Genomic DNA, 27,668 nt, shown 5'->3' with positions numbered 1-27,668 from the left:
TTTCTAATAAATAATAAATAAATAAATGAATAAAATAAATAAATGAATAAATAAATAAATGAATTAAAAAAATTCACTGCAGTCTTTCTGGGCATTTTCCCAGAACCTGCATAACTGCTAAAGAAAGAGAGATGTTTAGGACATTTAAATTCTAGTTTTACTTTGTTTCCTTTCTTCCCTTCCTCTATCCTTGGGAAAATAAGAGTTAAACTGTCCCAAGAATGAAGAAAGTGGCTGAGGATAGAGGTGAAGGCCAGAATGCAAGCCCCTAAGGAGCAGAAGTCGGTCCCATGAGCTCCGCCCAGCCCGTTTCCCACAGCTGGAGCAGGTGAACAGGTACGTGGGAGCCCTCTCTTTCCTGCTTGGCTAATTGCAGGGCAGGACCACTGGCTCCCCCACGGAAGACACCAGGCCATCTAGTGACATCTAGCTTCATCTCTTTCTCACATGGGACTGCAGCAAGAAGCTGACCCACGGCACCTGCTTTCCTCCTTAGGCAGCTGAGGAGGAGGCACCGGGAGCCAGTTTATCCTCTTGCGTTCTGTTCCTTCCTGGTTTTACGCCTCAGGAAAGTGGCAGGTGTGCTGGAAAGATCTTCACTTAAGTGAGAGAAGATCAAGTCCAGCCCATCAGGATTCTCTGCTATACAGTGCTGGGCCCGAGTTCTGGTAAAAGTGAAGTATTACTGTGTTTTCCCTCATTGTGGTTCCTTTACCACAGTTCCTTTTGGCACCTTACAAGGAGCATTGGCTGCAACTTAGACAGGGACTGGGGCATTCCAGGGCCCTCGGCCTCAGACTTCACATCACTAACATCTGCCATTGAAGAAAGACATTATCTGGGAAGGGCAGAAGTATGGGGAGGAAAAGTTAGGCAAATAGTCATTTTAAAGTCTGTTGAGGCAGAGTGAGGCCTTAGTTAACTGTAACCGTAGTAGTCCATGCTGCTGAATGCTTAGTACATGCCAGACACTCCTGTAAGGTCTGAAGGATGAGGTCTGAATTACAGCATCTATTTTTAGAACAACTGGATAGAATAAACCATTTTATTGATGGACAACAACAACAACAAAAGGGGCACAGTGAGGTCCAGCAACTTAAGTAAGATCACGTAACCAAGCAAATGGTAGAGCTGGGGTTCCAACCCAGGCCGCACTGAGGACCCTGTCTCCCACACACTCAGCTCCTTTCAGTCAGGCGCTGACTGAATTCAAGGGGATGTTAATGCAACTGCCTCAAATGAAGCTCTCAAGGTCAAAGTGAATGAGATAAAAACAAACCTATCTATTTCCAGGATGATTATGACATTCTGGACAGGCTTCAAATTAAACAGGCAGAACTAACAGAATCCGTTTCAGATCGAGGCTTGGCGGAAAGGCAGTCCTGGTTAGCTGGTCCAGGGAGCACTTCCTACGCTCCACCAAGCAGGACGTGTGCATGTCAGAAGGATTTGCATGCCCAAATCTGCAAACAACTGCATGAGGTTTGTTCCCAAAGGCGGTGTGCACCTCTGGTAAACCCTCAGGCAGGTTAAGATGGATGAGGATAGGGCCAGGGTAGAGGGTTCTTGTTTCTGGGGACACTTTGTCCCTTTGCCAAAACACACTGTAGCTGCAGCCTGGCCCTCCAGGGCAGGGGGCAGTACCCCCACTCCCGACTGCCCACCTTCCTCTGAAAGCTGCACCCACGTGTTCTCTCTGGGAACAATTTCAGATTCCTAGAGACTGATAGTGATGCTCAGGTTCACTCTGGCAGTAGCACACACCAGCTGTTTCCATCAGCCCGGGCCAAAGATGGTCACGGCAGTTTAGAATTTCCCTCCGCAGTGAGTTTGAAATGAAAACTTCAAGTTTATAAACCAAACACTAATTCACTTTTCCATGAGTGAGACAGGCATCCCCTTATAGTTTAGAACAATGACAGACCAAGGGAATGCTGACCTCCTACTTGCCTCGGACACACCAGGTGCCTCATAAAGCATAGCAGACCCCAGAGGCCCCCAGACACATTGGGACTGGGGTGGTGAAAATGCACAGCTGATTCTCTTCCCTGCCTTATTCCATCCTGGTCTCCTTCCCACCCCTTCCTCTCCATTCTCATCTTATTAACTGGTTCTTCTTCCCCTCACCCCAACCTGTGAGCTGGTTCCCAGATCAATCTTCAGATGTCTTCTGTCCTAACACTGATGCTTCCTTAGGTTGCCATTATCCATGCCTATGACTTCGACTACAGCCTCATCACCCCAAAATCAAAATTTAGCCAAGCCTACTCTTCTAAGCTTCAAACCCACGCATCCAGCTATCCAGTCATGTGTCCATTGGGATGTCTTACAGGAACCTCAAACACAGGTACCTAAATCAACTACTTTCTCAGCTGCCCTCCACAACTTGCTGCTTCGTCTCTTCCCTATTACTGAATCCAGATACGGAGAGCTAATCTTAGATCACTCCATCTCCATCTGCCCATACTCTATTAGTCCCGAGTGCCTTTGATGCTACCTCTTACGGCTTTCCATCCCAAATACACTGCCTTCATCTTTGTAAAAACCTTATATACAATTTTCCCACCTCAGATCCTATTCTTTTCCAATGTTCTCACACACATTTCCCCCTAAAGACTGGAGGTTCACAGCTGGCCCATGTTCTGATTCGTCAGAGGCTGTCCCATGGCTGTCAAACACCCTGCACATCACCCTGACTGTCACCCTTTTGCTCAGCAACTTAATACAGTCTCTTGAGTGCAGCATTTCATGGTTTCTGGTTCTCAGGCCAGTGGCCAAGTCACAACACCATGCCACCTAAATTTTTCTAGTTTCTCTAATGCTGAGATGCTTCACTTTGGGGATATAGGTCCATGCATGCACATGGGTTTTGGGGGGATGTTCTGTAAAAACTGGAGAAAATTTATATGTTTGTTTTTGTTAACTTTAACTAAAATTTTGTATTTCCCACCATCATGAATACAAGCAACAAACCACAGTACAAGCGTACTTCAAAAGTTTGTTGGAAAACATAATTAAAAGGTAAGTTTATTTTAGTGCAAAAAATGTGAAATCTGTGTGTAATTTTTTTCATAACATGCATTTTCCAAGAACATTATGAAGGGCCCTTGTTTAAGTAATGCCTGTATTTTATCACCTATGAACACCAAAGACTCTTTCAAATCACAGTAAACTCATTATAGGTAAGTAAAAAATTATTTATATTCATCACCAGAAATTTACAGTGGGATTTCTATCTATTATATGATTATTCAATGTGTTAATAAAATGCATATTATAAATTTGCTTAAAATATTTTGATAACTATAAAACTGGTTTCTTTCATAATTTCATGTGTTTACCTTATGCATTTAAAAGTATTATTCTGAGAAGGGGTCCAAATACTTTATGAGAGAGCCAAAGAGATTCATAATACAAAAAGGGTTTAGAATCTACACTCTAGTGGCTTCCCTATCTCTACCCATCCATCTGGTATATACTAACTGATTTTTTTCCAGGTATCATGTGTTGTGTTAGGTCCTGGGGGCATCAGGATGAATAAAACAGAATTCTTTATCTCAAGGTGGGGAGCGGGGAGGGCAGGTCATTTGGTGGTAAGTGATAAATGTATATTAAAACTTTATGTAGGGATTCCTGAGAGCAGAGGGACATCTAATCAAAACTAGAGGCTGGGGAAGGCCCCATGGAGATGACAGTGAAGCCAGTTTTAAAGGACAAGTAGGATTCAGTCAGGTGGAGAAGTAGCAGGCTGTCCAACAGTGGGATACTCTCTTGGAAACAACTATGAGGTAGATGTACTTGCTCCAGGAACCGACACTAAATACCCAGTGCTGAAGAACTGCAATTAGACACAACTGTCTACAAAGTCTCCCGACTGTGGAAAGACAGCTCAGGTTTTTCAGAGTTAAAAAGGTCCACTCTCCCCAAGGGAAAAGCTTTCTTTATGTGCACAATGGAAATCCACTGGTAGAAAACTTGAATTTAGAACCAAAGTCTGCTGGTTACAGCCTGACAGTTTTCTAGGGGAGGAGAGAAAATAAGAAAGTCATCTGCATGATCTAATAGACAGACTATTTTAAAACTAGCATTCCTGTGGCTTCCTCGTGGGATAGTCCAAAGATACTTTTTTTTTTTTTTTAAAGATTTATTTATTTATTTGAAAGTCAGAGTTACACAGAGAGAGGAGAGGCAGAGAGAGAGAGAGAGAGAAAGAGAGAGAGGTCTTCCATCCACTAGTTCACTCCCTAGATGGCTGCAACAGCTGGAGCTGTGCCGATCCGAAGTCAGGAGCCAGGAGCTTCCTCCCAGTCTCCCACGCGGGTGCAGGGCCCCAAGGACTTGGGCCATCCTCTACTGCTTTCCTGGGCCATAGCAGAGAGCTGGACAGGAAATGGAGCAGCCGGGTCTTGAACCAGCGCCCATATGGGATGCTGGCACTTCAGGCCAGGGCGTTAACCCACTGCGCCACAGCACCGGCCCCCCCAAAGATACATTTTTAACAACTGTTTTAGGTTGAATAAGATGCATGGAATGATTTTTCCAAAAAATGTGAGTCAAAAACTCCTCACACTGGATGGCCCTGGATAGGTACTGAGTTTCTGAATGAATACCTTTTGCGTGAGTAGAAATGGACAGGGCATCCTTGACCAGGCTCTCTAAAGCAGGCATATTTCTAACCTTGGGAACTGATTTTCAGGTTTGATGAATTATCAGGGGTGAGTGGAAGGCAGAAGGCAGTGCCCACTATCTTCCTGGAGCAACATGCTCTGTGAAGTTTCCTTATTTTCTCAAGCAGACTGGGACATATTATGTTGATTCAACTTTTACCAATATTAAATTACAGCATGTTTCCTCTTTTTCATTACAGGAACAAAAAGTTGCAATAAACTTCCTGTCTCTCTGCACTTAGTTTCACTTAGGAATTAGAATTTCATTATTCTAGTAGAGAGCTCAAACTTAGCTGGTAGAAATCATAATCAACTAACTGCAAGGTAGTTTTGCATCATTAAACCAAACAATGCTGTATTTCCTCGAGTTCCACACGTACACTTACTGCTATCTTAAAAACAAGGCTGTTCCCTGGAGCTGCAAAAGTGTACTGCTGTGACTGTGTGTTAATACCAACCTTGGAATGTCTGCCATCTCTCTTTATACCCTTCTATTTACCCCATAAAAGCTTCAGTGAACTTACAGCCCTGACACAGTTACCGGGAACAGACCTCTATCTGGGAATGATTACATTTGCATATGGATTTAACTCAGCACAGGAATAAGTTAGCACCTTTCTTTGACCTTTTCCTGAGCACAACATACGAAGAGAATCCAGAAATGATGAGTATTTTACAGCAGCTGGCTTCCACAGGTGGTAAGACAGGCTCTGACACAGGATGGGTCTAGTCACTCAGCAAGTGTGAATTTTGGAAGTGAGCATCTGCCAGCCTTGTTATTAACTGGGAAGTCAGTTGTTTTTAGGAACTTCCAAAGCAGAGAACTTAAATGCATTCTTGAAACAGATTCACTTATTATTTAACTGAAAAATATGTTTTCCTTGCACCGTCTTCAATGAGTGGAGGCAGCTGAAAGCCTGAAGAAGGCCCCCTTGAGGCTGCAGCCGTCCTCATTCAGCTAGTGAAGGCATCCTTCTGCTCTCCAAATTTCAGTCTCTAGGCAATTAATGCTTAAGAAACATGATGGCCAGGCAGGCACTGTGACACAGTGGGTTGACGTCTGCATCCCATATTCGAGTGCCTGGTTGGGAATCCCAGCTACTCTGTGCTCCAGCCCAGTTTTTTGCTAATGTGCCTGGGAGACAGTGGATGACAGTCCAAGTACTTAGGCCCCTGCCACATATGTGAAAGACCCGGATGGCGTTCCTGGCTCCTTTGGGCATTTGGGGAAAGAGTCAGCAGATGGCAGATCTCTGTCTCTTCCCCTCTCTCTGTCACTCTAAGGAGGAAATTTGGGACATGCTCAGGCTGACTTGCCCCACGTGGTGGAGTTGGAAGCATACCAGGGGATTCCAATTCAATCCCATCGAGGTGGCATGTACCAATGCCATCTCACTGTTCCAGGTGATCAATTTCAGTTCACAGTTGGTCATGGTGGAGGGACTGGGAGTCAAAGGGAGCACATAGACAAGTCTAGTACCTGCTAACGCTAACCGATGGAGTAAATAAAGGGGAGAGTGATCCAACATGGGAAGTGAGATACTCAGCAGACTCATAGAATGGCAGATGTCCTAAGTAGCACTCTGGCCTCAGAATCAGCCCTAAAGGCATTCTGATCTGGCTGAAAAGCCCATGAGAGTATTTCAGGCATGGAAAGCCAAGACACTCTGGCAAAAGATCTCTGTGAGTGAGATGCCAGTGGAAAAACAGGTCATCAAAGAAGGAGGTACCTTTCTCTGAAGGGAGGAGAGAACCTCCACTTTGACTATGACCTTGTCTAAACAAGATAAGAGTCGGAGAACTCAGAGGGCTTCCATAGCCTTGGAAACTCATGACTGGAGCAGAGGGAGATTACTGATGCCATAGACAGGAGTGTCAATTGGTAAAGTCAACAACAGGAGTCACTGTGCACTTACTCCTCTTGTAGGATCTCTGTCCTTAATGTGCTGTGCATTGAGATTTAATGCTATAACGAGTACTCAAACAATATATTTCACTTTGTGTTTCTATGGGGGTGCAAACTGTTGAAATCCTTACTTAATGCATACTAAACTGATCCTCTGTAAAAAAAAAAAAAAAGAAATTATCAATTCCCAACTTGACTCTCACTGGGATTAAACATGACAATAGGTCTGCTCTGATTTCATCATCATTTAAAAAAAATCATATATTATTTTTCACTTTATGTTTCTGTGTGGGAGCAAACTGTTGAAATCCATACTTAATGTATACTAAGCTGATCTTCAGTATATTAAGATAATCAAAAATGAATCTTGATGTGAATGGAAGGGGAGAGGGAGTGGGAAAGGGGAGGGTTGTGGGTGGGAGGGACGGTATGGGGGGGAAGCCATTGTAATCCATAAGTCGTACTTTGGAAATTTATATTCATTAAATAAAAGTTAAAAAAAAAAGAAGGAAAAAAGGAAGGAAGGAAAGAAGGAAGAAGAAAGAAAACCTTAAAAAAAAAAAAAAAAAAACCAATAACCCAGAAACACGATGGTCATTATGACCATAAGACAAAGATTGTCATTTTCAAAAACCTTCTCTGCATTAATACTCTTTATACTCTGGAAACATTTTTAAGGAGATACATATTTGTTGCTTTAAGATACTTTTGTTGGGAGATTTAGATATCTGAATTAACACTGTAGGCAAGATGAAGACAAATGTGTCAGATTTATGAAGACAGCCCAAAGCCAGCAGGGTTTCAGTTGCAGATGACAGGTTCCTGGACCCTTTACGAGTTGGCCACTCAGCAGGGATCATTTCAGCGCACCCAGCAGAAGTGAGTTCAGCTTCAGCACTGACCGCAAAGCTCCACATCAGTGCCAACTGAGGAATACAGCAAGGCACACATGCAATTTGACAAGTGTACAGTGACTACACTCAAGTATAAAGGAATGGGTGAAATTACTTTTACTAATATATTTTATTTAATTCAATATATTATCATTTAAGCATATAATCAACATAAAATATTAATGCAACATTTACTTTTTTACACTAAGTTTTTTGTAACCCATGTGTATTTTACACTTACAGCACATCTCAATTCAAACCAGGCACAAATAACCACATGGCTAGTGGCTATAGCATTAATCAGTGCCACTCTGTCCTCCTAAGACTGACAAATGATGCCAGGGGAGTTATCACAACCACCCAAACTCTAGGGCGCTTAAAATTCTACACCATAGTCTCCTTATAGTTTCAGAGATTGGTCTTCCAAATGTGTTTGCAGAAGGTTCTAGTATTTGCAGGAGTTACTCACAAATACTGAATATTTCAGAAAACGAGTCTTGGTGTCAAAGTGAGACATTCCTAACCTTATGTGTTACAGAATAAGAATGACAGGCTCACTATTCATCAGGTCATAACAATGTTAGCTCTTTTTTCCTGTTTCATTTATATCTCAATGCAACTCATTTGTTCTATTGGTATCATTGAAAGTCTTCTCAGTACCAAGCCTACAGTGGCTAAAATGCATGGACAAAATGGAAAAGTATTGATTCTAAAATATATTTAACAAAAATAGGTGCCAAAATGTGTGCAAGTCACTAGGCCATCAGCTTTACTTTGGAATAACATTCCTTTGAACTTGAATTCTGTCTCAATCTACAAACTCTTGAGGTGTTAGAGATCTAATCAGTTCTAGCTTGTCTTCTGTAAACATGATGTGCTGTAGCCCCGAAGTGATTTACCTTAGGTAAATTTTCCTTTATGGTTTCGTCATCTCTCTTCACAACCTCCATCATTTCTTGGCCCCCAAGGTAGACAGCATTAGCTACATTAAAAGATAAAAAGTCAAACACTTAGAATATACAGAACAAACACAACTATATACTAATATTAGTAAATTCACATTCCTGCCTCTTCTTTTGGCCATGTATCATCTGATACAGTAAGGCTCTACAGAAAGGCTGAGCGAGGCAGGCAGCCAGGCGGTTCTAAAGACAAGAGCATGTCCTAACAAGGATAGTCTCACAACCTCACCTGGCTTCCCAGGAGCAAAGTTCAGGGGTCCAGCAATCTAATGCAGTACCACAGTAGATGATGGTATAACTGTACTGACCAATACATGTTAAGGATGAGAAATAAACATTATTACAGATAAACAAAGTAAACTAGGGAAACTGTGCAGAGTTATTAATATGAAACTACACAGGCAGTTTTATTTAAAAAAGCAAACAAACTAAAAGGAATTTTTATTTTTCAGGGATGGGAAATATTTTTTCAGCCAAGGATATTCATAACATCATTGGTGGCCCACACAGAATTATCAACTTAAAAATTATAGATTTGTTGAATTTCGAGTCCCACCTGCAGCTACCTTGGCAGGGCCAGACCAAATTATTTTACAGTACACAGGCTGGATATTCCCCACCCTTGAAGGGCTGCCAAGAGTTTAAAAAAATTATTTTCATTTTATTTGAAAGGTAGAGAGGGGAGAAGGGGAGGGAGGGAGGGAAGGAGAGACAGTGAGCGAGCTTCTATCTACTGTTTCAAAAAGAGGGAGGGAGGGAGGGAGGGAGGGAAGGGGGGAGAGAGAGAGAGAGAGAGAGAGAGAGAGAGAGAGAGAGAGAGAGAGAGAGAGAGAGAAATCTTTCATCTATTGGTTCACTCCCCAAATGTTCACAACAATCAGGGCTGAATTCGTCTGAGGATAGGAGCCAGGAGTTCCATACAAGTTTCTCACATGGGTGGAAAGGACCCAAGTACTTGAGCCAGCTTCTGCTGCCTCCCGGGTGGCACTAGCACTAGCTGGATCAGAGGAAAGGCGCTGGGACTCAAACCAGGCACTTCGCTATGGAATGCAGGTGTCCCAAGTGGGGACTTTAACCACTGTGACAAATGCCTGTCCCCAAGAGACTTTCATGATTGTTAGTCCCATTATACTGGTTGCAAAATGAGCAAAATGATCTTCATTTTCAAGATGTCCAATACCCAAGAAAGAGGAAGAAAGTCAAAGAAAGCATAAATGTAGAGCATGGCTTTCTTGTAGTGGTATGGACCTTTGTATCCAATGCTTTGTGCTCTGCTCTGTGCTCCATTTGACTGTTATTACCTTGCCTTTTTTTTTTTTGTCAGCATCTGCCTGATATATCTGTCCTTCCTTTCATTTTTAACCTTTTTTCATTTTGTTTTAAGTACATCTCATGAAATCATGTAAGTGGACTTCTTTAAAAAGGCATTCTGGGGGCTGGTGTTGTGGCACAGAGGGTAAAACTGACGCCTGTGATGCTGGCATCCCATACATATGGGCACCAGTTCAAGATCACTTCTGATCCAGCTCCCTGCTAATGCACTGCGGATGGGCCCCTGCACACTCGTGGGAGACCAGGAGGAAGCTCCTGGCTCCTGGATTCAGTGTGGCGCAGTCCTGGCCAGTGCGACCATTTGGGGAGTGAATCAGTGGATGGAAGATCTCTCTCTGTGTCTCTCCCTTTCTCTCTGTTACTCTGCCTTTCAAATACATAAAAATAAATCTTATAAAAAGGCCATCTGAAAGTCTCTTCAATAAGGGACAAAACGTTGAGATCATAGATGCCTGGTCTAACTCGGTTACCTGACTTCATATATCCTATGCTTTCTTATTATTCCAATTATTCTTTTATTCTCAGGCCTTAACACATTTCTTTTCATTAACAGACTCAAAGTATAAATTCCACTTTCATTCATCTAGTGGTTAGCCTCACCCAGAAACTGCAAAACATAGCTATTTCTCGTGCTGCCAGGAATTACTGTGTCTAAACTTTCCATCCAAACAAGGGAGGCCCGCACCCTCCCTGTGCTTTCCCTATGCCTTCCCCCAGCCCTGTGATTTAAACTACCTGGAAGTTTACTTTTATTTTTCCTGAGGTAAGACACACACACACAGAGTCAACATCATCAAACAGCACACAAAACTGCTTCTCGTGAACAAGTACAGTTTCCTGACCCCTTGTTTCTCACCTTTACATCTGTCCCTAGGGCACATTTCTCTCAACTCTGTTACCTCCACACACATGCATTTGTATGAACACCTTCTTGTTTCTTGGTAACATGATCACTGTCCTTACCTGGCTGCTAGGATAGAAGAGGGTTTAGCTCACTTTTATAGCCCTCACATTCTTTCCTGCCATCTTCTCAATATGTTTATATCTTATTTTCAATTCCTCTATTATTACTTAAGTAATATTTACACTTTTATTTATAAATATAGCTTGCTGCCAAGTAGTATAGCACATTTCCATTCTTATAAACCCCTCCTCTACCCAATACTTTCCTTTGTTATAACTACCTCTTTTCCCCGCCTCCCACCCAATCAGATATTCTTTGGTCATTTTTTTTTTGTCAGGGCCCTTCTTCCAGGACCCTTAGACCAGAATTCTACTCTAACCTCGGCTGCTGGAAATTGAGGATTTCCTTTCATGGGGCCTTATTGGGTTGTTCTCATTATTTTCTAAGTCCAAGCTAATCAACTCATTCAGTTTTTTATTCATTCAAAAATTATTTTGCACCTACTGCATGCCAGGCATTGTTCTAGGCAATGGAGACAAAGCAATGAACAAGAAGAAACACTGCCTGGTATAACTGAATTTATGTTTAGTGTTTTGGTTGGTTGAATACAAACATATATATAACAGATGTGGAGAAAGTGCTATGGAAAAAGGACACAGACTGTGCAGTGATAGTGGTGGGCTTATGTAGTGTGTGTTGGAAAGGCCTCTCCTATAAGAGGATGGTTGAACAGAGACCTGAATGAAATGCGATACTGGGGCATGCGACACCTGGGGAAGCGCAGGGCCGGAGAGGGCTTGCTGCGTCTGAGGAACAGTAAGACGGGCAATGCAGCTGCCAAGGATGAAGGGTGAGGGAAAACGGTAGGAGATGAGGTTGGAGAGAACCAGGGGCCAAGGTCCCATTCCCCTTCTTGTGTGTGATTTCCTCTGATATGTTTAGATGACCTCTTTCTTTCCCTCCCTCCCTCCCTCCCTCCCTTCCTTCTTTCACAGGCAGAGTGTACAGTGAGACAGAGAGACAGAGAGAAAGGTCTTCCTTTGCCATTGGTTCACCCTCCAATGGCCGCCGCGGCCGGCGCGCTGCGGCTGGCGCACCGGCGCTGATCCGATGGCAGGAGCCAGGTACTTATCCTGGTTTCCCATGCGGGTGCAGGGCCCAAGCACTTGGGCCATCCTCCTCTGCACTCCCTGGCCACAGCAGAGGGCTGGCCTGGAAGAGGGGCAACCAGGACAGAATCCGGCGCCCCGACCAGGATTAGAACCCGGTGTGCCGGCGCCGCAAGGTGGAGGATTAGCCTAGTAAGCCGCGGTGCCGGCCTAGATGACCTCTTAAAGATCCACCTGAGGGGAAATTTCTGGAGTTTTTGTATGACTGAAAAGTCTTCTTTTTTTCTCTATCCTTTACACCACTGATACTTCGCTAGTTAGAAAACTGCAGGTTGAAAATCATTTCCCCTAGAACTTAGAAGACACTGTTCCACTATCTTCACATCCATGATTGTTGTTGAGAAGCCAGATACTAATTTGATTCTGATTCCTTTGAAGGCATTTGCATGTGTAGGTATGCAATCCTGGAAGCTTTTAAGACTTTCTGCATATTATTCTTGATTCTGCTATTTCACTGTGATATGCCTCAATATGGGTGTTTTTTAAATTCACTGTATTCTTCAGTTCTGGGAAATTTAGATTGTTAACTGCTTCCTCTGGTTTTCATTGTTCTCACTTACTTGCTCTTATCTTTCCTGTTTTAATATTTAACTTTTTTTGTTGTCATTCTACTTTTTGGCTCTGCACCCCAATTTTCATATTTTTAATTGGCATGGGGTCTGTTTTGTTTCTGATTGTTTCTCCTTCAAAGCACCCAGTTCTTGTTTATATCAACATTTTTCTCTGATCTTGAAGATCAACATATCGTTTCAAAGTTTTCTTCTGCTTTTCTGATTGTCTCCATTGACTCTAAAGCCATTTATTTGTTTCTTTCCTTGCTCATGCTTTTTCATGTTGGAGGTTCTTTAATGCCTGGTAATCATCATTCATCTTAAGAACACTTCAGTAAAAGTTGTATAGCAGAGCCAGCATCATGGATTATTATGTTACGTCAAAAAGCCCCTGTATAATGGAACATGGGAAGGTCTTTTAGATTCCTCAATCTTTCGAAAGAACACTCTGACTTTTCCCTTTATTTTGGTCTATGGGTTGGAGGATGCCAGCTGCTGCGTGTACTATACAAGATGGCAGAGGAGGGCATGACTGACTTTAATTAAACTTTGTTTTTTTTTCTCAATCTCACTCTTCCTTACTTTCACTTGGAATTTTGAGTCTCAACTTTCTAGGGGATTCTTCAGGAGAGATGGAGGCCTTGTTTAGCTATATTTGCTTTTTCTTAAGCCTGTGTACAAGTAAACTCCCTATGATAAAAGAGGTACTCTATATATATGTTGCTGAATGCAGTCATATGGCTATTGATCACTTAATGTAATTAATGGAAACAAGGAGCTGAATTTCTAATTCAACTGTAATTAACAAATTAAAATAGATTCCTGTGATGAGACAGTGGGGGCTGTGAGCTATAGTTCCCTATATCTTGCTTCATTAGCTTCTGCTCTTCTCTTATTCTCTTGCACAAATCTATTGAAATCTCTTGTCAATTAACAGTCTCTCTCTCATTCCCTTATGTATCTCAAAAACATTTTTAATATAATTTTTATTGGGTATAGAATGAGGTAAAGATGAGATGTTGTGACCAATCAGCTTCTTTTAAAGAAAAGTGCCTTTAGGGGCAGGCGCTGTGGTGTAGTGGGTTAAGCATCTGCCTGCAGTGCCAGTATCCCATATGGGCATTATTTGGAGTCCTGGCCACTCCACTTCTGATCTGGCTCCCTGTTATGGCCTGAGAAAGCAGAAGATGGCCAAAGTCCTTGGGCTCCTGACTTAGATGGGCCCAGCTCTGGCCGTTGTGGCCATTTGGGGAGTGAACCAGCAGATGGAATATATCTCTCTCTCTCTGTAACTCAGCCTTTCAAAAAAATAAATCTTAAAAAAGTGTCTTTATTTTTTTTTAGAAATAACTTTATCTTAACTTCTTTAATTTCACAGACCTACTAAAAACTTCTGTATCATTTTATTGATTGTTTTAACCATTTTTTTTTGTTCATATGAGGCCACCTATTTATGTCCCAGCACAAAGTAACCAAAAGAGATAATCTCATCCTCACAGTTTGCAATCTAGCAGTTTTTCATTTATTTTATATAGGTAAATAATAAGCTGCCTCACTTCAAACATCTTGAATATAATCCTTAAGGGTGTGATTGTATTATTATTGTCTGTGATATTAGCATGAATACACAGAGGAGCAAATGTGCTGCATTTCTTGGCCTAATCTCCTAAATCAGGAGAAGAGAGTTATAACTGTATACTAAGACTTTGGAAGTCAAGCCCTAGGTTCTGGTTCAAAGTCAGAGCTACCCTTGTTTTACTGTAGTAATCCAAAGTATTTTTAATAACCCAGTAAATTAAAGCAACATGGATTTGGTTAACAAATTATTTTGGTTAGTGAAATATATATTGTTATTTCATGCATAGTATATTAAAATAATTAAGCAAGTTATATAATACCTTTAAGAATAAAATAACTGAAAAAAGTAAATTACAAAATAGCATACTATGGTCTATGATTCTAATGATTCTATGGTCTATGATCTATGATTGTTGTAATAATAGCTAAGTGCGTTGTACAGACTCATTTGAAATGATGAACAAGAAGGTAACAAGACTGATTATCTCTGTTTGATGGAATCCCAGATGATTTGCCTGTCCTTGCTTCTCTCTTCTCCTATTTGCTCCCCTCCCTTCCAATAGATGATAGTTTTTTCTTTTCTTGTATGCTCCGTTGTATTCACCATCATTATTTGCTACCTTTATTTCTTTGCTCTTTTTGGCGGTAGATGAACATTCTGTACTTTCTTTAATAACCCATCAAAATTTGCCTATTTCTTTTCTTTTTATTTTTTAAAGATTTATTTATTTGTGAAAGAGTTACAGAGGGAGGAAGAGACAGACAGAGAGACCCATCTAGTGGTTCACTCCCCAGATGGTCACGATAGCCAGAGCTGGATCAGGATGAAGCCCAGGAGCCCCGAGGTACTTGGGCCATTCTCCACTGCATTTCCCAGGCCATTAGCAGAGAGCTGGACTGAAAGTGTAGCAGAAGGACACCAACTAGCACCCATATGGGATGCCAGCATCGCAGGTGGCGACTTTATCTGCTACACTGGCCCCTTCCCTATTTCTACAAGTAATTTCTCTCCAGGTGTCTGAACATGCCCAATAGTTCGTCCGTTCCAATTCCATTCTGCTGCAATCTTGCACTGACTGCTCTCCAGTCTGCTGCACAGTTGCCATCCATGGACTTCCCTTTGCCACTTCTCTAGACTGGATTCCCTGGCTTGTGGATTCTATTTGTGACTTTCTCTTCCTAGGTTTACTTCTTTTACTCACTGAAGCACATTTTCCACTAACTAATAAAACGGTGCAGGGAAGCTAGATTTTATATTATTTTTATACCTATTTTTTCTTTTCTGACAATGATTCATAATTGGGCTAGGCAGAGAGTGTTACGCTGAAAATGGCCTGCCCTTCAGATTTCCTGTCTTCCAGCATCCAAGGTTAATGATTTTGATTCCAGTTGCTTGACATGCGACTACTTCTTACAACTTCGCACCTATCCTGTTCTCCATACCCCCAAGCCCGAAAGTTCTTTGTGTCTTCACTTTAGCTCTTGTATTCTGAAGTTTCATGGAGCCTGAACTCGTTAACAATCTGTTCATTAATTAGGCTGGATAGCTAGTGGGCCTATTCACAACCTGGACTCATCAACTTCAGTTCCGGAGATGTTAATTTTATTAGTATTTGATAATTTCTTCCCGTTTTTCCTCTCTTTCTGGACCTTCTAGTGGTAGGATCTCTAGTGCTGATTTTCTAAATGATATTTTCCTTCCACTGTCCCCCCCTTTTTTTCTTGTATTACTTCCTCAACTTCTTCAATTTTTTGTTCTCACCTTTTATTAAATTTTAATTTTGGCTCTCAAAATTTCAATTACCAACAAGTTTTCTTTCTTTGTTCATAGTATTCTGTTCTTTATTTTTGGATGCCAGATTTTGCTGAGATTACAGGGATTTTTTTTTAAATTACAATAAAGTTTTAATTTCTTCCTTTTCCTGTTCATTGCCTTATCCATTTCCTCCACATCGCCCTTCACTCTGTCCATTTTTCTGTTCTGGATTCTATTAGGTTGAGGAAGTGTCTGATGCACTTGCATCCTCCAAGGCAATGAACTCTCAAAGTAACATCTGATGTCCTTATCTCTATTTGTTAGCTTAAGTTTCATTAAAAAAGACTAAGTTGAGGTTCAAAAAGACTTTATTTAAAATATTCATTCTTATTTTTTTCTTTTTTGAATAACTAGGCTTCTAAGTCCTATGATTTCTCCCAGAAATAAGAGCTACAAAGTTCAGGAAAAGCATCTATTTAAGCCTGTTCTCTAGCCTTAATTTTTGAGACCTCAGATTATTTACCCTTGGACATGAGGTGCCCTGCACACTCCTGTGTGGAAGGATGCTTTGCCCGTTAGGTGCTGCCGGATCAACCAGCTTCCTTCCTGTGACTGCAGGCTGCGACAGGCAGTCTTCTACTTGCAGACCTCCCACACCAGGTGCCTACTACTGAGTGTAATATGAACACGCCCAGCCCGCCTAAGGCTCCAGCTTCTTGACACAGTGTTCCAAGGATATGTAATCTTCCATCTAGGCACAGTTTTGGCAAGACAGGTATGTAATACTTGTTCTCCCACCTTTCCTGAAGACATAGCAGGTTTGGGTTCTGTCTTCTTGCCATGAGGGTGACTGCTATGCCACAAAGAATCAAATAAATGCTTTCTTTTCATGATAGAAAAAAAAAAGTCCAAGGCAGCCTTTGTTAGGTAGTGAGTCATATAATCCCTATTTTCTCCAGGGTGGGATCTTCCTCATTGGAATTCATCTCAAATTCAACACTGAACACTGACCATCAGTGAAACCTGGCTTCATAACTGTAAACTATAGATTCACTCAGAGATTCTAGTTGTACAGTGATATAATAATCAAGTTAATTCATGTTTTGTATATGTATATAAATTCTTTATTATGTTTATTTAAATTATATCAGAATGTCTGGTATTATATCCGGTATAACAACATACCCTCATTTACCTTCCTGTAAGAATGCCATTGCTGACAGTTCAGAATCTACAGGCTTGTGTTGCAAAAGTTCAACCCTGATTCAGCTATGTTGAATTTGGTACCTGTTTCATTACAGGCTTGCTTGGGTTAGTCAAGGGGCCTGACTGAATGAGTTTGGTAGGGATTAGTGTACCATGCACAGGGATCATGTAGATACCTGGAAATGATGTGGCAGGTGAGGGCCAGGTCATGAAGGACTCTGAATGTCAGACTCAATAGTCTACAACATTTGCTCTGGCACTGGTGACCCTCTAAAGATTCTGAGCAGGAAAATGAAAAGAACTGGCCTATGATTTAGGAGATTAACTGTCAGTGGAGCAAGCCTGGAGGTAGACAACTAGTTACAAGGTAGTTACACCACCCGGCAGGGAGACAGTGAAGACTAAAGTGCTTGTGGAAAACAATAACTGATCATAGATACCGTTTCTCCCACTACTGGAGACATGTGCTCTCTCTATAAAACCCAGAAATTATAAGAGTAGAAGAAATAGTTGTTGAATCTAGCTAAAGACATTCATTGTTGATATTTTGATTCCCTTCCTTCAGTTCTTTTGATATTCTCAGTCCTCACACACTTACATTACATGTGAAATGTTATATCTTGCCTTTGCGCACATTCTAGAGTAGGAATAGGTGGCATAATTTTTGGAGATGGTGGAAATGTTTTCTGGGCTGTCCAATATGGTGGCTATTGGCCACATGTGCTTTTTGGTCAGCAAATATGGTCAGCAAAACCAAGGAACTGAACTTTTGGTTTTACTTATTTCCGTTTATTTATTTTTAAAAATTTTTATTTGGGAAGAAGAGGGAGAGGAGCTACAGAGATATAGATAGATAGATAGAGAAATAAAGCAAGTTACCATCTTTTGGTTCATTCCCTACATATCTGTGGCAGCTGGGGTTGCGCTGGGTGGAAATCCAGAGTTGAGAATGTGGTCCAGGTCTCTAACATGGGTGGCAGGAACCTAATTACTTAAGTCATCACCACTGCCTCCCAGGGTCTGCACTGGTAGGAAGCCAGAGTCAAGCACTGGGAACTGAAAATAGTAGGTTACCATAACTGGTAGGTGAAATATCCACTACTAAATTTAAATTTCAATGGCTAATGTCCATCTTATTAGACAGTGACGTTCTTGAGCTACAAATAAGTCAGAACTTAAGGGCTTAGACAACTGGATATTAGGAGAAGGGGAACAATGAAAAACAGATATTGGTAGAGGCTTATGAGAAAGGAAAGGTACGTTAGGAAGGACTCTGGGGAAAAAGAGGGGATTTTATGGAAGATAATTCTTTGTACCTCCCATTAGTCTCTTCCACAAAATCTGATCCCAACCTACTTTCATGTTTGTTTCCATCTACAGACTATACACCTTCCAATGGACGTTAACTACTCAACTTCCAAACACACACTGAATTTCTCATCTTCTATCCCTTGATTCATGGCATCTTGTCTACTTGAAATCTACCTCTATCCCCCATCATCCTTAAACACTTAACAGAGAAACTCCATTTTCCCTCTACCTTGCTCTGCCTATCACTCCAAGAGAGGTGACTTTGCTTTTTCCTCTTTATGCCTTCAGCATTTAGTTGATAGTGTTCATGTAACCTTGGCACTTAATGTTCCCCATGATGATCTGGATCCATGTAGCTTCTTTCTGAGCCTGATCTGGGTCTCACACATAGAATAATGCTCAGTAAAGAATTACTGCACTTAATGTTGAAAGATTTATAGCCAGACCTGGCCTCAATACCTTTACATGCACTTTTTTTTGTATTTTTTTTTATTCACTCTTTGCTCTTCCTGACAAACCCTGGTTTTGATTCCCTTCAGCCAGAAAACAGGTCTGATAAGCTATAGAATGAACTCTCCATTCTCCAAAAGGAAGGTTCTTATGGTAATGGGGGCCTACAACTTATCTGCTAACCAGGAAATTAGCAATGAGTGCCAACAACAGATGTTCTCCAATCTCAGTAAGGCCTCATTTATATTACAGAGGGTCACATGCACGATGGAAAGGTTGCCTGGGTCATTATGTGGTGCTGGATAGCGCTCTGACACACAGGGTGAGAAAGCTCAACTTTGCTGCAGGCAGCATAGGAGATGCCCACCAAGGTCCTACGTCCATAGAACTGAAGTGCATCATGTTGTAGCACTAAACGTGTGGTTCAATACCTTATGTTTGCCATTTTGTTAACAAAGTTTTGTAGAGCAAGAAATATCTAAGCTTCAATTAGCATAACCAACATGATTTCTGTCTTGAAGTTGTTTATGAAACAACAAACATCTTCCTCATGAAACTGGAGATACCTGATCAGATTCTGGGAACAAGACTGCTTGCAAGATGGGAAAGTACAATCTGCTAGTGAGGACTGCTGGATTATTAACACAGAAGCCAAAGCTGTTTATGCTGCTGCCCGCTTCCCAAAATCTCAACTGATTTCCAATGGAAATGATCTCACAGTTTTACTTCTGAACAAGATGGATAAGAGAAACTAGATTCAGCTTCCTGTTTAAAACAAGTAAAACACAGTTACAGTATATGAAAAACAAAGACAATTTTTAAAGCAGTGGGCAAGGGACACTGAAAAGACAATGACCCCTGAGAAAACAGAAAGGGAGGCTTGTTTCAGCTTATTGCTTAGTAACGTTCCCTACTGTAGCACAGGAGGAGGAATGCTAGCCACACTTGGTATTTCCCTGAGCCGAGGCGAGTACTAATCATGATTGTTACTTTCTATAGATTATGATGCTCTGACATCCATCTGGCTGAGGAGACCCTGTCCTTCCCAGGGTTAGCCAATTCTTGGAGACAGTCTCCTGTCACCGTACCTTTCATATGTAAACTAATTAATCCAAAGCCCATATCCCACAGTCTGCCAAAATTATTAAAAACTGGCCAATCCTAAACATGCTCAGTTGCTGAACCTGCCACATCCCATCTTTCCCTGGGACACCACAGTAAAGGCTCTGGGCCACGCTCTCCTGTGCTCCTCCTCCCTCCTGACACAAGCTCTCCTGCGCTTCCCTGTGTGGCCCTGCCTGGCATGGCATGCCCCCTCCTCTTAGGAGCCCTGACTATAAACATTTCTTCTTTCATGTTTGTCACATTACCATATTGATTACAATAGATTCCAGGTACATTTCACAATGAGGAGACAGAGCTGATGGTCTCGGGAGGATAAAATGCAGTGGGGTTCAGAAGGGTAGAGCAGTGGAAAGCGGAGAGGGGAGGTGACTGGGAGAAAGTTTCAGAGATCTGCAGGGTTCCCTTTGAGTTTCAGCTAAGTACTGATCAGCACAAACATGTGAGAAACTACTGGAACCTGGGGAACAGGATTAGAGACAACAATCCCTGTGCTGGAAATAGTGACCATGTCTACCAGTTCAGTATAAAACCTCATATCTCATACCTCAACTTGAGAACTCAGTTTTGTGAGTAGGTGGTAGGTAAAATTAGCTCTAAATGAAACTGTTCTGGTACCAATTAGCAAAGCTTAAAAACAGGACTAGAAAGGATCAAAGTATTTCAAAGTAACAAAGCTGTGTCCCATAAAACAGAACTCAAGAATATTTATAGGAATACAAAAATATCCAGCATCTAACAAAAGCATCCAACAAAAAATTATCAAGCATGCAAGGCAGGAAAATACAATCTGAAATAAGGAGAAAAACTGATCAGCTGAAATTAATCCTAAAATAACAAAGATAATAAAATTAGTAAATATTCAACAAATGGTGCTTAGACAACTGGATATACATATGTAAAAGAACAAAGCTGGGTCACTATCTCACATCATATCCCAAAATTAATTAAAAATGAATCATAGTCCTAAATTTAACAACTAAAGCTATAAAACTCTTAGAAGGGAAGATACGGCTGGCATTGCATCAGTGTGAGTTAAGCTGCTGCCTATGACACCAGAATCCCATATGAGCACCAGTTGGAGTCCTGGCTGCTATAATTCAAATCCAGTTCTCTGCTAATGCACCTAGGAAAGCAGCAAGTGCTTGGGCTGCTGCCACCTACACGGGAGACTCAGATGGAGTTCCAGGTCCCAGGCTTTGGCCTGGTCCAGTCCTAGGCATGGAGGCCATTTGGAGAGTGAACACTCTCCTCCCTCTGTCTTTGTAACTCTGCCTTTCAAATAAATAAAATAAATCTTTTTTTTTTTAAAGGAGTAAAGATAGGAATAAATCTTTGTGACCTTAGATGAAGGAATGGCTTCTTAGTTAAGATAGTAAAAGCACAGTGACAAAAGCAAAAAGAAATTGGGCTTCATCAAAGCTAACATTTTTTGTGGGTTAAAAGACACCATCAAGAAAGTGAAAAAGACAACCCACAGAATGGGAGACCATTCAAAATCTGATAAGGATCTACACCCAAAATAAACAGGATCTTCAAAAAGGTCATGGGAAGTGTGTAAGTAGAAAAAAAACTACTCATGGATTAAAACTTTATGAAGTGCTCTTATTTATAAAAAATCTTACACCTCAACAGTAAAAAGATAAACTGATTAAAAATGGGCAACAGACTGGAACAGGCATGTCTCTACAGAAGGATACAAGTAGCCAATAAGCACATGAAAACATGCTTAATATCATGAATCATGAGGGAAATGCAGTCAAACCAAAATCAGATACCATGTCATACCTACTGTGATGGTTAGAATAAAAAAGACAAACAATAACCAGTATTGACAAGGATGTGGAGAAATTAGAACCCTCCTACACCGTTGGTGACATTGTAAATTGGTACAGGCACTTTGGAGAACAGTTTGGCAGCTCCTTAAAATGTTAAATATAGCTACCATACACCTAGCAATTCCACTTGCAGATATATACCCAAAATAATTTAAAATATAAGTCCACACAAAACTTGTATATGAATGCTTATAACGATATTATTCACAATAGTTTCAACCTTGGAAACAATCTGAATATTCATCAGTTAATGAATGGAAATGCAAAATGTGATACAGCATACAAAGGGACATTATTCAGCACTAGAAAGTAAATAGGCACTGACATGCTAAAATGTAAGTGAACCCTTAAAAATTATCCTAAGCAAAAAAAGTAAGTCATAACACAACATTTCAGTTTGTAAAACAAGTCCAAAGCCATTTTTAGAGAGAAATTTATGGCATTAAAAACCAGTATTAGAGAAGAAAAAAAAACTTAAATCAGTAGCCTCACTGTAAGAAATCAGAAAGAGAAGGGCAATTAACTCCAAATTAGGCAAGGTAAAGGAAATAATAAAGTTCACAGCATAAATTAACGAAATAGAAATCAATGAAGCAATCAAGAAAATAAATGAAACCAAAAGTTAGTTTTTCAGTAAGATGATGAATTGATAAACATTTGGTTAGACTGATCACGCAAAACAATGTGAGAAGACATAAGACATTACCAATGTCAGGAAAGAGAAAGGTGAATTCCTGCAGATTACAGATATCAAAAGGATAATTGAATGATTTTGTGGACAACTTTATGCCAAGAAATTAACACTCTGGGTAAAATGGAAAAAGTTTTCAAGAAGACACAAATTTTAAGCTTATTAAAAAGAAACAAGTAACCTGAATAGTTTTACATCTATTAAAGAAATTAAGTTTGTAACTGAAAACTTCTTCACAAAGAAAACTCCAATCCCTTATGATTTTATTGGTCATTTTACAAAATATTTAAGAAAGAAATACTGATTCTACATAAACTCTTCCAGAAATAACCACATATAGAGGGCTATTTGATTTTTGACAAAGGTAGCATTTCAGAACAGTGGGAAAAAGGTGGTTTGTGGTGGGCAAAATTCTAAGATAGCTTCTAAGGACCCCTTACTCTCCTATAATCTTCTTTCTTAAGAGCATGGGTAGAACCTGTGAATATAACACAACACTCCTGTGATTAGGTTATGTTATCTGGCAGAGTTAAACTTAAGAAAGGAAGATGCTGGGAAGCCTAATTTATTCACACAAATCCCAAATCTGAGTGTTTTCTTCTGGCTGGTGGCAGAAGAGGCAGGCAAAGATATGAAGCACCAGGAGGACTGTACCACTGATGGTTAGAAGATGGAGCTCATTTGGAAAGGACCTGACTGCGGCCTTGAGGAACAGAGATGGACTCAGTCTAAAGCCACAGAAATTGGCTGTTCTGTCAACGATGCGGATGAGCTCAGAAGTGGGTTTCCTCAGAGAATCCTGACAAGAACTCAGGGGCTGACAACCTGATTTCAGCATGGACTTCTGACTCATAGACTCACAGACATAGTGAATAAGTGGGTGCTGTTTTACGCTTCTAAACTTGTGGTGATTTGTTACACAGCAATAGAAAACCAACACATGGCCTTCCACTAAACGATGACTGGGTCAACTGGGTATTCATACAGGGAAGAAAACAACTTTATTCCTACATTGTCCTTTATATACACAAACCAGTTCCAGATTTTAATGTCATTCTGAAATTGGAAAAACTCTAAAAACTCAAATATTTTATAAGAAGCTTTTCTATTTCTAATAATAAATTTTTCATCAGGGAGTGTGCCCCGGCCCAGCATTATTCCGGCTCTTATTGTTTTTCTGGTAATTTCCTAAGTCTACTTTTAAAGCAGAAAAAAAATGCCAGTTTCTTTTCCAGTAATTGCTCTGAAGAAGACATCTTTGTCATTCCTCAGAAATGCTCATAATATAACACAGTGGTCAGAAATAATAATACCAGATAGAAGTGTAATTTCCTAAGTGGAAAACACATTTCTCTTGGCAATGATTTGTCAACAGCATTCCTGGAAACCCAGCAGAATCCAGCGTTTCAAGCACCACAGTGAAGGAAATGTCGAGCAGCAAGAGTAATGGAAACAAAAACATGAAGGAAAGAGAATGATGTAGAAGAATGTGAATTGTTTATTTTTGCTTCATTGAAAATCTAAATATAATGTAAAAGAGGGGACTCACTGGGGAGCCCAATATTCTATTTTACTTGTTTCTATCATCTTCTGAAATGTTTTATGCTCAAATATTACTGTCAGACTTCCACTTAGAGTGGAGTGGCTGAAAGATTTGAAATAGGTAAGTCAGGCTAAAGTTGGAAGACCACAGGGCATTCATGGCATGGGTTGTATGTTTTAAATGAATTCTCCAAGCACAATGATTACAATAGAAGGTTGCACACAGTACAACCATTTTCAAAAAAGTATTCATTTATTTGAGAAGCAGGGAGACAGAGGAAAAGAGACACACAGAGATTATCCATTTGTTGGTTCACTTCCCAAATACCCAGAACAGCTGGGCCTGGGCTGGACTGAAGTCAGGAGTGGGGAACTCAATCCAGGTCTCTCACATGTGTGGCAGGGATCCAATCACTTGAATGATTACTTGCTGTCTCCCAGGGTACACATGAGATTGAAGATGAAATTGGGAGAGGGGCCAGGACTTGAACCCAAGTGCACCATTATAGGATGTGGCCATCTCAACTGGCATATTAACCACTAGGACAGTTGCCTGTTCCCTATCACCTATCTTGATGCCATTTTGTCCATCTGGAAAAATTTCAAATCATCTTCAAGTCTAAATTCATATATCTTCTCCTCCTTTGTTACTTAACTAGGGTAGAACTGATCTCCTCTTTCTCAGTAACATTCACACTGACAGCCTTTATTTGATATGTTAAAATTCTAACTAACTTAGGGACAGGGATTGTATTTCATTCACTTTTTTCCTCAGTGTTTTTTGGCTCATAGCAGACATCAGTAAGGAAGGACTTTAAATAAAAGAAATGAGAAAAGACTGAGGGAGGAGGATGCATGGTTGAGTGTTTTGGGGATGGGTTGGGTACAGAGAAAGAGCTTGCTCTCTTATTGAAGTGGTTCAAAAGCTGACATCACAAATGGAGGTGGAAACTGGAGGCTGAAGCACACTGACACGGGTGAACAAAGCTGGTAGGTGCTGGGACAAATGTGAGATGAATCATTGCAGGCAAAGGGCAAGTCCAAGAGCTTCTGTTGAGGCTGGCTAGAAAGTAGCCCCACAAGCACTAGGCATAGCAGCTGGGGACCATGTCGAGGCAAGGAAAATCACAGCTAATATAAAGTAGAAGACTTTGAGGAGATGCATGAATGGCTTTCTTGGGGGTGGGAAGTTTTGGTGACTAATGCCACCAGTAAGATTCCACAGCAGAATGCCCTGGTTTGTTTTCACCATGACATTGGGGGGTAAAGACTGTTGCTGAAGCTGGGAATTGCTGGGACAAGGGGAATGGCTGGAGGTGGGCATGATTTAATTTTGGACAGGTGAGTTTTGGAGGTAGGAAATCTACCAGATATCCTGGTTTATTCTAATACAAGGGTAAATCAAAGAGTTCACAGGAAATGCATATTATGAAAAACTGTGCATGAATTTCAAAGTTTTTTGACACCAAATAAACAACTTTTATTTATTTACTGGTTTTAATTAATTATTTATTTACTTGTGAGGCAAGGATGGGGATACAGAGAGAGTGAGTACTCTCATCCACTAGTCTACTCCCTAAATACCTGCAGTAGCCCTCAGATGGGGCCAAAGCTGGGAGTCAGGAACTCAATCCAGGTCTCCTGTGTTCAATCCAGGTCTCCCGTGTGGGTGGCAGGAAGATGACTATGTCAGCCATCACTATTGTCTACTGGGGTCTACACTGGCAGGAAGCTGGAGTCAGGAATCAGAGCCAGAAACTGAACCCAGGCACTCTAATATAGAATGTGGATATCCTAACGAGTGTGTCTTAATCGCTAGGCTGAACACCTGCTGTCAAATGTACTTTTAATTCCATTTTTCACAAATGTTTTGAAGCACCATTTCTGGTCACTTTGAGCTTCTTTAAAAAGGACAGATTCTGTATGTCCAAAATATACCATGATATTGACAAGCAAAAATCAATCTCTTTAAACAAGTGCCCATTTAAGACTTGCTGGACAGGGAATTTGGTGTATTTACCTATGTTCACCTCCATGATGGGAGAGTGACTGTGGAGGGCAACCATTAGTAAGTGCACAGATGGAGGTGAACAGCAACAAGTCTTACTTTAAACTTCTCTTAAAATAGAAGATAAAATGGGGCTAGATAAAGACTCTGCATATAGTGCTGGTGGCCCATATGGGCACTGGTTGGAGACCTGGCCGCTCCTCTTCCAATCCAGCTCTGCTTTGGTCCAAGTGCTTGGATCCCTGCACCCACGGTGTGAGACCCGCAAGAAGCTCCTGGCTCCTGGCCTTGGATCAGCCCAGCTCCAGTTGTTGTGGCCATCTGGGGAGTGGACCAGCGGATGGAAGATCTCTCTCTCTCTCTCTGCCTCTCTGTAACTCTGCACTTCAAATAAATAAGTAAATCTTAAAAAAAAGAAGATAAAATAATCCTGGGAATAGAGATGTGCCCTACTGTGTATTGGTTTATCTAGGCATGCTTTGAAGAGGGTATGCCACATTGGAAAACAAACTGCAGACCCAAGTCAAAGGTTACTGCCCAAAGACATTCTGGAGGAACATGGCTTTGGAAGGTTTTAGCTATGGTAGACAAAGAGTGTGGACTTGACTTAGTTAGGTGTTTGGTAGATGATTAAGTCCATGCATGATGAGGCCCCACACCATTTTGGAGTAGGGATATGGTAGACATGGTGTAACTATACAAAGTCTATTAAAAAAAAAAACCTTCACTTCCCTTGACTTCTTCTACTGAGACATATAGTAAAGGATGTGACAAGATTATAGCTACTGGCTGGCACTGTGGCGTAGCGGGTAAAGCTGCTGCCTGTAGTGCTGGCATCCCATATGGGTGCTGGTTCGAGACCTGTCTGCTCCACTTCCGATCCAGCTCTCTGCGATGGCCTGGGATAACAGTAGAAGATGGCCCAAGTCCTTGGGGCCCTGCACTCGCGTGGGAGACCCAGAGGAATCTCCTGGCTCCTGGCTCCTGGCTTCGGATCGGCGCAGCTCTGGCCTTTGTGACCACCTGGGGAGTAAACCAGCGGATGGAAGACCTCTCTCTCTCTCTGCGTGACTTTGACTTTCAAGCAAAATAAATAAATCTTTTTTTTTTTTAAGAAAAGATTACAGCTACTAATCTACAGGAAAATGCTCCTAGAAGAGTATTCCTCTAAGTAAGCCAAAGCCTAATCAGAAATAAGCCTTTTGCTCCCCGCTCCTTTCCCCTTCTTTCTGTCTGAATGTCAGACATGACACCTAGAGTTGCAGGTGCTAACAGGTGACCCTGAGATGATGAGCATGAAGGTAAAGGCCTATGTGCCAAGGGCAATGGAGTGGAGATATAGAAAGAATGCATGTCCCTGATGGGGCTGCTAAGATGTTCTTTACCTCTCAATGACCTGTGCCTAGATTTCTTAGTGCATGAGAGAAATGGATCCCTATCTATTCTGGCTGCTGTAATGTAGTTTTGTGTTATCTATAGTCAAATGTAACCCCAGTTGATAAAAATGAACAAATACAGGGCCTTTGAACATTCTGCGAGCACTGGTCACAGTACAGGGGATGGCAATGTGCTCAACATCCACCCATCGACTTGAGCGGGTAGGAGGGTGGCATCGTGCCACACACTTTCTTGACAAAAAGGCAGAGGTAGTAACTGAAAAAGAGCCTTTCCCAGAAGAGACCTCCTAGCACATCTTCTGACTACTCCAAGGGGTGGTGACTGGCTGGGTGCTAGGGAGTCAGAAGATTCCAGGCAAACAGGTGGAGGGAGCAGGGTTGGAGG

At 41.3% G+C, this 27,668-nt stretch overlaps 1 protein-coding gene across 2 annotated transcripts in view; it reads right to left on the bottom strand.

The window, feature by feature from the left end:
• The window catches only part of LDAH (lipid droplet associated hydrolase), a 146,579-nt gene that overhangs the window by 9,483 nt on the left and 109,428 nt on the right, over positions 1-27,668 (bottom strand). For both annotated transcript variants that reach the window (XM_002710058.5, XM_051840582.2), the window contains exon 6: positions 8,366-8,448. In XM_002710058.5, the coding sequence (XP_002710104.1) occupies positions 8,366-8,448 (83 nt within the window). The remainder of the gene's footprint in view (positions 1-8,365; positions 8,449-27,668) is intronic.

The sequence above is a fragment of the Oryctolagus cuniculus genome, chromosome 2 (genome assembly GCF_964237555.1).
Source record: "Oryctolagus cuniculus chromosome 2, mOryCun1.1, whole genome shotgun sequence".
NCBI classification, from domain to species: Eukaryota; Metazoa; Chordata; class Mammalia; order Lagomorpha; family Leporidae; genus Oryctolagus; species Oryctolagus cuniculus.
This window is presented reverse-complemented; position numbering and strand designations above follow the sequence as displayed.